Source organism: Nannobrachium achirus (genome assembly GCF_963921795.1).
Source record: "Nannobrachium achirus genome assembly, chromosome: 10".
In the NCBI taxonomy this organism is placed as follows: domain Eukaryota; kingdom Metazoa; phylum Chordata; class Actinopteri; order Myctophiformes; family Myctophidae; genus Nannobrachium; species Nannobrachium achirus.
In genome coordinates, this window is record NC_137819.1 from 47,716,568 (window position 1) to 47,729,067 (window position 12,500).

A 12,500-nucleotide genomic window follows, 5' to 3' on the forward strand; every position below is an offset into this window, starting at 1 on the left:
TCCCTTATCATTGAAATGCATTGGCGGAACGCGGATTCCACTCTCATAGGTATTTTGGTGTGAGGGCACCCTTACAAGTAAAAGTCCGGAATTCAAAATGTGCTCGAGTAAAAGTACAAAAGTATTGGCATCAAAATGTACTTAAATTACCAAAAGTAAAAGTACCAAATGTTTGAAAATAGCAGATCTACAAGCTTGTAGATCTGCTATTTTCAAATATAGCCTAGGTATAAAATAGGGCTATAGTGGTTTATGTATGTTTTAATTTATATCTGCAAAGTAACTAGCAACTAAAGTTTTCAAGTAAATGTAGTGGAATGAAAGTAGGCCTACAATATTTGGATCCAAAATGTAGTGGAGTAGAAGGAAAAGTATTGGAAATTGGAAATACTCAAGTACAAATACCTCAAACTTGTACTTAAAGCTATACTGTGTAAGATTCTCAACTAGTGGTCAGTAGCCATATAGCAAACCGCGGTCGCGTTCGCGTCTTTCGCCCGTTTTTCGTACCTTCACACCCCCGCGTCTGCCTCCACAACGCCGAGAGCTATCTTTAGAGGGGTCCCTGGTTCCTGTGCGTTCAGGCATTCCGGAGAAACGGACTACTTCACCCTGCCTGGTAGGCGAGATTAGCTTTTGAGTAAAGAGACACACGGGCGACTACAAATATGGCGACCCCACTTCAAGATGCGCTGCATTGGCCGGTAGTGTACCATGTGTGCATGATCGGCGATGTGATTGGGCAACGTATACACAACGTATACAGATGATGCAGATTACGTCATCATGGCGCGAAATTCTCCCCCCCTCACGGCTCATAGAAAACATATAAAGAGAAGGCTTCAGAAGCTGAAAATAACGGAGTGGGTGTTCTAAAACTTTAGCGATTTAACAGTTAGGACAATTTTAAGATTTGTTTTATAAAAAAAGTTACATAGTAAAACTTTAAATACAGTACTTAAGTAAATGTACTTAGTTACTTTACACCACTGGTTAACAAGGCCAAATGCACGCATGCACGCACACAATATCTGGCAAGCACGTGGAAAAAGCTACTGAATCCCGCGGCTAAGATGTATCGTGGTAATATAGGTGATCCCGAAGGCCGCTCCGATTTCAGCGCGAACATTAATTATGCTGCGAGTGGAAGAATGGTGTGCTTTAAAAACCCATTAGAGGGCTAGACTTATTTGGCGCTGGTCTTACTGAAATATTTGCACACAGCATGTGGTCTGCAGGGGGGATGCTGTGGTTTGATCGGCCTGAGTGAGAGTGCGTGTGCGTGCGAGTGTGTGCATGTGTCAGTGCGCGCGCGCACGCGTGTGTGCATGTGTGTGAGACAGAAAGAGTGAGAGAGAGAGACAGACAGACAGAAGAGAGAAAATCATGTGTGTGTGTGTGTGTGTGTGTGTGTGTGTGTGTGTGTGTGTGTGTGTGTGTGTGTGTGTGTGTACACTACTGTATGTGCATTGTGCACGTATGCATTTCCAAACTTCATTGGTACTGTAGGTGTGTGTGTGTGTGTGTGTGTGTGCGAGTGTGTGTGTGTGCATGTGTGTGAGACAGAAAGAGTGAGAGAGAGAGACAGACAGACAGACAGAAGAAGAAGAAGAGAGAAAATCATGTGTGTGTGTGTGTGTGTGTGTGTGTGTGTGTGTGTGTGTGTGCGTGCGTGCGTGCGTGCGTGCGTGCGTGTGTGTGTGTGTGTACAGTACTGTATGTGCACATATGCATTTCCAAACTTCATTGGTACTGTAGGTGCTTAAAGTGTGTAAAACCGAGTCACGTCCTGGTTCTATACAGTAGACTTACAGGCTCATAGGGAAATGCAGCACATGCGCTGTGGGTGGGCCAACACACACACACACACACGCACACGCACACACACACACACACACACACACACACACACACACACACACACACACACCCACACACACACACACATGTGGCGGCGTTGGACTAGGAAGCGGTAGGCCACATCTTTTTTTATTGCAGAGAAGTCTCTATGCCCTCGCCGCCTCCGGGGAGCGCCAAGGCCCTCTCACACTCAACGCCCCCCCCCTCCCTGCTCGTGGCGTCGTTTGTAATTAGCGCCATACCACGCTGGTGTGCTCTTCACCAAAACCTCAGATTTCGTCTGTTAAAAAATTCATCTTAGGTGCCAGCGTTTCGTAATGGCATTTACGTTCCACCCCGAGGAGTGCCAAAACTGAGGCACGAACGCGCTCCTGCATTTCCGTGTGCCCCGAAGGTGTCGTCATGGAAGGGGGTGGGTGGGGGTGTTTGGGGCTGGGGGGTGGGGTGGGGGTGGGGGCTGTTGCGGGCCATGCCGCAGACATTAGCTGCTTGTCTTAGAATGTTGCAGTCACTTTGAGTTATGGAGCTGCCAGTTCGGCATGATACTAATGAATGGTAATGAATGAATGAATGAATGGGAAGGAGGAGGAGGGTCTTGTTGTCCGTGGTGTTTTGAGAAGCATTAAGCTCTGTGGCACGTTTACATTTAAGTCATTTAACCACTTTAAAGGAGTAGTTCACACCCCAAAATGACTTTTTTCGATCGATTGAGTTCAATAATATTTTTTGGTTTATATTCAATAATTTGATTATAATAGATTTACCCCCATTGATTCCGGATGGAGACCCAAATCAATGGGCCTACAAAGAGTCTCCTCAAATTATTGGCTTAGGAATGCGACAAAAACAAAAAATATTATTGAACTGAAGTCTCCATGGGGTGAGTAATCGATAGAAAAAAAGTCATTTTGGGGGTGAACTACTCCTTTAACTCTGGTGTCCTGATTTTAAAAATAGCAAAGATTACGAATCTACAAACTCTAAAAATGTGTTGCATCGAAACACGTTGCGACCTTGTTGATTGGCTATTTTCGCCATGCAACACCGTCGTATGATGAAGTATAAAATATCAGCCTTTCCGTCATACCAGTGACGCGTAACACACTGAACTGCCAGTGGAAAATGAATAGCTACAATCATGACTTGAAATAGACAAGGCGTCTATGGTTTGGGCTCCTGTTCAACTGGGAGCGGAACTGGGAAGGATAGCGGGTTGTGTCCTCCTGGGGAAGCTCCTTACTGTCAGTTGAAAAGAAGTGTCTGGTGACATACCGTATACGTATGTATCGGAGGAGACATGGTTCTACACGCTCCCCAGACCACACAGTAGGGGTTGGCAATGACACAATACATGGGGAGAATAGGCAAAATGACTAAATTGGACAAAAAAAAATAAAAAAGGGTAAAAAGAAAGACTTGATATTAGGGCTACCTAAATATCGATTACCTTTTAGAGGAATTGAATAACCGAAAAAAGTGTTTTTTATATAATTGTGCAAAAGTAAATGATATATCAATGAATCGACTAAATCGATTAGTCCGATTAATTGTTGCATCCTTCCTTCATGTACTGTAGACTAGATTTGATACAAGCACAGTAGCTCAGATGTGCTACACATCCATGGAGCTACTGTATGACTTCAGGAGGACCTGACAGTGAAAGATGTATTGTGGAGTATGTATTCCAGGGATTCCCAAACTTTTTTGTCTCAGGGCACCCCATAAATATTTTTTTAATCCGAGGCACCCCTGGGCCCTACATTATAATTTTCACTCCCAGGACCTTATATTTATAGCATATCGTCGTTGTCGGGTGGAAACCTTTTATGTCCAAAACCGTTCGTTTTGTATTTATCATCTATAAAATGTACTAAACTAGTGAAAACAGCAGATCTACAAGCACAGATCGGCTGTTTTCACTAGTTTTGTGCGACAGTCTTGTATGTCCAAAAGACGTACACATTTGAAACTTGGAGATACGAGGTTTCTGCCCGACAGAGACGATATTTTAGTGATTATGTTGTGAGGAAAACGTTGAGATAATAGCCATTTTGGTTAGAACTGACTGAAAATAACGTTGTACTTCAAGTTTAAAATGATACTAAATATTCTTTTCAAGTGTCCAAATAAATTCCAAATATTATCAAATTATCTCGCGGCACCCCTGGACTGCCGTCGCGGAACCCCAGGGTGCCCTGACACCCACTTTGAAAATCCCTGATGTATTCTATGAGCTGAGGAGTACCTGACAGTGAAGATGTATTGTGGAGTATGTATTCTATGAGTTGAGGAGTGAGTACCTGACAGTGAAGATGTATTGTGGAGTATGTATTCTATGAGTTGAGGAGTACCTGACAGTGGAAGATGTATTCTGGTGTGCTCTTCTTAAACTTAATGTTCCAGACCAGGGCCACGCCGTCCGGTTCATGGGGCGCGTCTTCGTTATTGTTGTACGAGGCCACCAGCAGCTCTGGGTACTGAGGGACAGAGAGGAGGAGAGGAGGAGGAGACAAGGGGAGAGAGGAGAGGAGGAGAAAGGGGGATGAAGAGCAAAAATGTTAAAAGAGTAGTTCACCCCCCACATTACTTTTTTTCTAATGATTACTCACGCCATGGAGACTTGTGTTCAATAATATGTTTTTGTATTTGTCGCATTCCTTTTTTTTATATATCATTTTTATCCCACGATTTGTAATTTTTCACACAGTGCCAATTGCCTATGTAATCCTGGGCTCTGCTCTCCCTCTGCTGCGCCTGAGGAGACAACGGACTAACCTCATGCTTCCTTCTATGCATGAGGAGCCCAAGTTGCTTCTTTTCACCTGACAGTGGAGATTTCCCTGGTTTGGACGTAGCGCGTGGAAGGAACACGTTATTCCAACCAGTTCCTTTCCCCTCCATCAGGCGCCCCGGCTGGCCAGGGGGAGGCATTATTGAGACCAGGATTACTGCATGTTTTTGTGAGGGTATCAACCCTAGGACACAGGCATTCCTAAGACAAAAATGTGATTGTAGTAAATTTACCCCCATTGATTCCGGATCTGGAATCAATGGGGGCACATTCTTTGTAATCAAAATATTGTTTAGGAATGTGACAAAAAAGAAAAAATATTACTGAACTCAAGTCTCCATGGTGTGAGTAATCAATAGACAAAATGACATTTGGGCTTGAACTACTCCTTTAAGGGAGAGGATGAAGAGGCCTGTCAAATTGTTGCGTAAACTGAATCTGAAGATGACATAATATTGAATAGGTTGCAAATCTGAATAACTTTCATGGTAAAAATGTTTTAGCTTTGAGAATTAATGATACAAAAGTCTCTAACTTGCAAATGAGCTGGTTACAGTAGTTCTGATTTGCTATGCTGACGTTACCTGAAGGGACCAGTCAAGGCAGGTAATGACACGATGCTTGGACCAGTGTTCGTCATAAAAGAGCCTGCTTAATGACAGACTGGATCCGCCCGCCAAGTCTCTGGAAAGGAGCCAAAGGGTCAATGGTTACTTCCTGATCAAGCAATAAGGTGATTGGTCAGCATTGTTCCAGAATGTTCACAAATTGCTGCAATAGTCAAGGTTTGGATCATTAATATGATTCATTAATAAGATCCATTTGATTCCATTTGTACCATAGACGGTAAATATTAATGGACTATGTTACGCCCATATACTCTAGTCTACATGAAGCCTATTTACCAAGCGTGTGCATGCCGCCCCCTCCTACAGCAAACGCTATTCATCATAAATTCTAAAATACCGGTACATGGGACCATAATTTAACAAAACGCATATCATGGTGATTGAAAGAAGACTTTAAACTAGCGACTGGAATATAAAATAATAATAATAATCACATCAAACTGGGAAAAAGGTTGAATCATTGGTATATATTAAAAAGAAGAATTTAAACCAGTCCCATTGGCAAAGGCAGTGTTCCCGTCCTTTGTGACAATCCGGCCATAAAGACTCTTCTAATGTCAACCGAGGCTTTGATAACCCCTGCTATTATGGAGGAACCCTTGCAGTGACCGGACACTGCTCCTTCAGACGTTGCTCTGTATCTGCATCTAGTGGAGATTGGTGCAGATTTGAATCCTTTTTGAACTGATGTGAGAATGTTGTGAGAGTGTTGACATCACAGGGAAGATGTGGTCGGTACATCAAAGGGAATCTGGATTGACACCACCAGCATGAGTCACTCTGTGTCGGGACATTTCTTACTTCTAGGCACGCAAGTGAGTCGTGTCACACGCACGCACGCACGCACGCACGCACGCACGCACGCACGCACGCACGCACGCACGCACGCACGCACGCACGCACGCACGCACACACACACACACACACACACACACACACACACACACACACACACACACACACACAAACACACACTCACATCCTCTCATTCTGTCTGTCTCTCGCAGTCCTTCACCCCCCCCCCCCCCTGCACTTTCTTTACCTGTTACTCTAGTCCAAAGGTCTTCAACAGGGGGGTCCTCAGAGTTACTACAGGGGGTCCTCCAAATCTTTATGTGATAGAAACCTTTTTCTCCATTTTTACATTAACCACTTGAACCCTAGCATCCATCTTCTGAGAACTTTAGCCAAAAATAGCAGATACAAGCTCACAACGTGAGCTTGTAGATCGTCTACTTTCGGCAAATCGGTTTGGTGTAGAGGTTACAGAGTGAAAGGTCAATTTTATTAAGTATTGACGGTTCAAGTGGTTAAATATCTGAAAAACACAAATCGTCATGAATCCAAAATACACTGATGATTGTGCTGTCAAACGATGAAACTACGAAATCTATGAAAAGTTTGTGGGGGTCCCTGCTTCATCGCTCTCTCAACTAAGGGGTCCTTGCCTTGAAAAGGTTGAAGACCCCTGCAGTAGTCTATTTAATCTCCCTATATCCCTCCATCCTCACCCCTCTTTGTCCTCCAGGTCTCTGCCGCTGTAGTCGAAGAAGATGTCTCTCTCCTCGGCCAGGGCGCGCTCCATCACCCTGATGCTGCAGTCAAAGAAACTCTGGAACTCAGAGGAGTGGAGGATCTGCTGCCTCTCCTCCTCCGTCAGCTCGCGCAGGACCGGGAACGAGACACCTGGAGGCACACATAAACACACACGTAAACGCATGCAATTAGGGATGGGATGATATGAAAATGTCATAAAACTAGCTTACCTTTGGTTATGTTATAGAAAATTATCTATGGATTATTTCCAAACATAATTGTTTTCAATGGACACATACCGGTATATCTTTACTGTACTGAATGTGAAATGGCCCTCCCCTCTTTCCGCCGTTCAGAGCGTCGAAATGCATTTTCTAGATCAGGTCCACAGAATACAGCCAGGAAGTGATTTGGGACTCCATTGATGTTTACGTGTGGTGGAAATTTGAGAGCAGCATTACGGGAAATGTTTTTTACTGTACACACCCGCACGACCCCTCATCAGCTTACAGTGCTCAAACAAGGTAAAAGAACGAGCGTTCGTATTGGCTTTGCGACGCCGTCAGAATTGGGACGAGAGTTAACGTTCGAAGCAGTAAAATCGTTAATTTGCTTGTTTCAATATTTAGATATTTTATGTGAATGTTATCAGGCTTCTCCCCATACACACCCGTTGTAACTTCATTTTAACCATGATAGATTAATTAAAAACACACATTGTTTTTTCTGGTGACTCAAATTACCCTCCTAATACGTGAGCTGTGTTTTCGATTAATAATCTTTTATTGTATTACATTTTCTCCATTTTCCCAAAGAATTATTATAAATACATGAAAAAAGTTATCGGAAAAACACAGACAGCTCACATATTAGGAGGGTAGTATGAGTCACCAGAAAAAGATAACCTGTTTTTAATGAATCTATCATGGTTAAAATGGAGTTTGAAGTTACAATGGGTGTATGGGGAGGGGACCTGGACAGGGATGGCCTGATAACATTTACATCAAATATCTAAATATTGAATCAAGCAAAAATCTGTTCAGGGTGTTCATCAAAGCCTGATTAGATGATAAAATGTCAATCATTGTGCTGCTGACATGCCAGCGCCACCATCAGGCCCATTTTTTCAAACACATTTTTGGACACTGCTCCTACACATTTTGGCCTAAAATCACGCTGCGACCTGACGGTCGCTTATCTCCCGATTAGGGAGTCTTACTGGTGTTTAATAACTAAATTTGAATTTGGTTCGGCATATCGTGCTCTCATTGGACATTGCATATTAATGAACATCACATATCGTCACTGTCGGGCATAAACCTCGTATCTCCAAGTTACAAATGTGTAAGGTTTTTTCACAAAGTAAAGCCCTGCTTCATCATACATGACCGTCGCACAAAGGTAGTGAAAACAGCAGATCTACAAGCACACAACGCCTCGCGGTGCGAGGCGTTGTGTGCTTGTAGATCGGCTGCTTTCACTAGTTTACATTTTTTAAAAGATAAATGAAAAACGAACGATTTTGGACATACAACGATGATATGTATGCAACGTAAATACACCGGATTTAGCTACTGACACCGGTGTTATTAATTTGTCACGATGTTGTTTCCTACAGCGCAGCTGATCACAGTGGATTTCACTTCTATCAGACGCACGTCCGGTACATAATAAAGTGCAGACGCTTCCTAATGCATCTTTTCTCATAAAAAGCCACACAGTAAAGAACTTCATAAACAACAGACAAACAAAGCCTTGCTAGTGACCCGCCTCTCTTTGAACGTAATGGCTGCACAGCACGGCGTCCGCTTTTTAATGTCACTGTCCCCTAGATGCATGCACGCACGCACACACACACACACACACACACACACACACACACGTGTGTGTGTGTGGAGGCTCAGAGCTTTCCCCTGGCCCTTCACTTTGATCCCATCCTTTGTATTCGTTATGAGTTGTCAGAAAGGACCCAGTGAATCAAGTGGTAGAGATCAAAGGCCGGACCTTCTTAATAAGCCAGAAGACAAATGACTGTGTACGTGAGTATTTGTACGTGCACACGACATGCACATGTGCACGGACGCACACATCTATCTATGTGTGTTTTAGCCTGTTCCCTCTGACTCATAGTCTGTGTGTGTGTGTCTGTGTGCGCGCGTGCACGTGTTTGTGTCTGTGCTGTGTTTTAACCCTGCTCCTTGCCTCCACAAAACCACCCATTATTTACCCCAAAACCCCTCTCTCTCTCTCTCACACACACACACACACACACACACACACACACACACACACACACACACACACACACACACACACACACACACACACACCCTTCTATGTTTTCCTCTTCTTTGACCACTTTGATGTCAGGCCGTGGAGGGGTTGGGAATGGGGGGGCATCAACTGACAGGTTTTTAATCACCGCCGACCCCTGGATGTGGCCGAGCTGCCGATAAGCTGGACCTGCCCTCGACCCCGCGCTCACCCCCGTCCCACGTGCCCTCTGTCCCCGTGCCATCTGATAACGCCACTGGTTGTCCGTGTCACACGCAAGCGACCGCGGTTCGTGACAGCCGGACCGCTAACGTGTGAGGAGATGACGAAAGGGGACGGAGTAGAAGGGGGATCGGAGGGGGATGTGGAGGGGGATGGGGAGGGGGAGGGCGGGGGTGGCCGTAGCTGAATGGGTATAGAGAGGCTGTCTGGGAATGAGAAGGTCGCGGGTTTGACACTCAGCTCACCCAGTCTATAGCCAAATTCCAATGATAATTTTTTTTTCTCCCATCGTCGCGTCCCTCACTCGCGTTGTTTGCTCACGCCTTAGTCCAGCCCCCAAGGAAGGAGGCAAGGATCAGATGCGAGGACAGAGGAGTTGATCAGGGACGACTTGAGAATCTGTGCTCACTGAAGTGTCTTTTTGAAGCAACATTAATTACCGATGACGTGTTATACTTGTGGATCACTTTTAACAGATCAGATCGCTTGTTATTGCTCAAATGTCATGTTGTATTGGACGCTGTATTTATTTCTAATATACCGGTATGCTTTGGAATGGAGCTGCGTGCGCACGCGCGCGCGTGTGTGTGTGTATTTGTGTGTGTGTGTGTGTGTGTATTACTACCCACGAGAAAATGGTCCCTATGGGAAGCGTTTTAGAACTATGGTTACAATTAGTAAAAGATTCGGGTTAAGGATTAGACATTTATGGGCTAGGTAAGAATTAGGTGTTGGGAGTAGGTTTTTCGGTCAAATGCCCCAAAATGGTAGAGAATTGAAAACGGTTAATGAAAAAGCTCTTGACGTCTGAACATGGATAGTAAAGTGCATGTGCGTGTGCGCTCGTGTCACCAGTACATCCATTCCATTCACATGAACATCTCGTACCTTCCTTGTTTTCCTTGCTGTCATCTTCATCCTGCTGCTCTGCCTCCGGCCCCGGCTTCACCTCTGCCAGCTCCTCATCCTCCTCTTCCTCCTCTACTGAGAGACAGACAGACAGAGACAGACACAAAGACACGGAGAGAAGCAAAGAAAGAAAGAAGGGGAAAATGTCATGTTAATTGACAGCTGTCCCAGTTTTCCTTTGCCCTTTTACAAAACCTCCTCCTCCTTTTCTGTACCAAAGTAATCACTCCCAGACATGCAACAGTACACCTGACCTGCCCACAGACCAGATGAGTCACAGAGAGACAGAGAGAGAGGAAAGAGGAAAGCAAGACTGACATGAAATGTAATTTACAGCTAGGAATATAAAGAAAACAAGTGCATACTGTATGTGTCTGTCTGTGCGTGTGTGTGTGTGTGTGTGTGTGTGTGTGTGTGTGTGTGTGTGTGTGTGTGTGTGTGTGTGTGTGTGTGTGTGTGTGTGTGTGTGTGTGTGTGTGTGTGTGTGTGTGTGTGTGTGTGTGTGTGTGTGTGTGCGTGCGTGTGTGTGTGTGTGTTTGTGTGTGCAACTGTGTCTCAGACAATAGAAGCACACGCAGTAGCGTTATAAAAGACTGTAAAGAAACAGAAAAACATAAAGGGGTGGGCAACTTTGATGATGGCAAGGGGCACTATATTTCCACCTTCACTCCAGAGGGCCACATTGCATATTGCTGTGTCCTACGTCATTCTAGTATCTCATACAAAAGAAGCAAAAATAGCAGATCTACAAGCTGAAAACGCACCGCACTGCGATGCGTGTAGATCGGCTATTTTTTGCTACTTTTGAATTGGAATCCTGAAATGTAACATTTATTTGATTTAATTTCAAACGCATTTAGTTATACACTCATGTTAACTTTATGAACCTAAATACAAATACATTGGACATTGGACAAAAAATACATTTTAATACTACTAGTCATTAAGCAGACGGAATTAAAGCAGGTCATGTTTGGAATTGTAACAGCTGAAATCAATAACATATCAGTATTCTGGTATTAACCTGCGGGCCGCATTAAGCGAAGATGGGGGTCGCATGTGGCCCCCGGGCCGCCAGTTGCCCATGTATGACATCGAGGGAGAATGAACATGCATACAATGCATGCATGCTGTTGGGTAGACCCTCATGCATTCTAGCATTTTTGCCACAGACAAAAAGGTTTGGACAATAAAATTACGAAGAAACGCATGAAGAGATAGCCCTGAATGACTGACCATAACAGGTCTGTAACACTGAGAGTGTTCATATGGGTGCATTTGGTTCCATTTGTACACTCTCAGAGTTGAGGTGGTCCTTGGAAATAAAACGTTCGAGAACCACTAGTACTAGTTGACTCCTAATGTGCCATACATAGTGTCATAGTAAGAAAGTAATTGGGTCTCATGATCAAAATAAGAACATTATAATGGTGTGTAAAAAAGAAAATCTAAAATTTGCCACGGACAAGACCTAGTCTTTGCCACGTACGGACACATTTGTCCATACAGTATATGGACGTGTTGATGACTCCTGTATATTCGCCAAGAATAGGCAAACTACAAGCTCAAAACAAGCTTATACATGCGTTCTGACACGTTGTGACTTTGTAGATGTGCTATTTTCGCTGAATGTTTCGCCCCAGATAGGGACCCCGCTAGGCCGGGACCATGTGGTTAAGTAGCACAGAAGTAGATGGTATTTGCATACAGCTCCCAGACTCCATCACACAGCCTACATATGGCCAAAGATCAGTGGGAACAGGCCCACGCCCACCTCCCAGCTTCACATGGACCACATGTGGAACCATGCTCCTCATCGCACAGGAAATGAACGCGTGTGCGCGCGCACACACACACACACACACACACACACACACACACACACACACACACACACACACACACACACACACACACACACACACACACACACGCACGCACACACACACACACACACACACACACACACACACACACACGCACACGCGCACGCGCGCACACACACAAAACAGCAGGAAGTGCCTCTGAGTGGTCTGCCTGCTCCGCTCTCTCCCTCACCTTTGACCCCTGAGGCAAAGAGATCCATTGGGTTCTATGTATGCGTTTGAGTGAGTGAGTGAGAGAGAGAGAGAGAGAGAGAGAGAGAGAGAGAGAGAGAGAGAGAGCGTGTGTGTGTGTGTGTGTGTGTGTGTGTGTGTGTGTGTGTGTGTGTGTGTGTGTGTGTGTGTGTGTGTGTGTGTGTGTGTGTGTGTGTGTGTGTGTGTGTGTTGAGGGGGATT

The 12,500-nt window shown here is 44.7% G+C and overlaps 1 protein-coding gene across 1 annotated transcript in view; it reads right to left on the reverse strand.

The window, feature by feature from the left end:
- Positions 1–12,500, reverse strand: part of dync1i1a (dynein cytoplasmic 1 intermediate chain 1a) — a 96,806-nt gene that overhangs the window by 45,989 nt on the left and 38,317 nt on the right. The window contains exons 8-11 of the mRNA XM_080735672.1: positions 10,201–10,296; positions 6,792–6,966; positions 5,236–5,335; positions 4,212–4,337 (exon numbers count right to left, since the gene is read on the reverse strand). Of these exons, the coding sequence (XP_080591798.1) occupies positions 4,212–4,337; positions 5,236–5,335; positions 6,792–6,966; positions 10,201–10,296 (497 nt within the window). The remainder of the gene's footprint in view (positions 1–4,211; positions 4,338–5,235; positions 5,336–6,791; positions 6,967–10,200; positions 10,297–12,500) is intronic.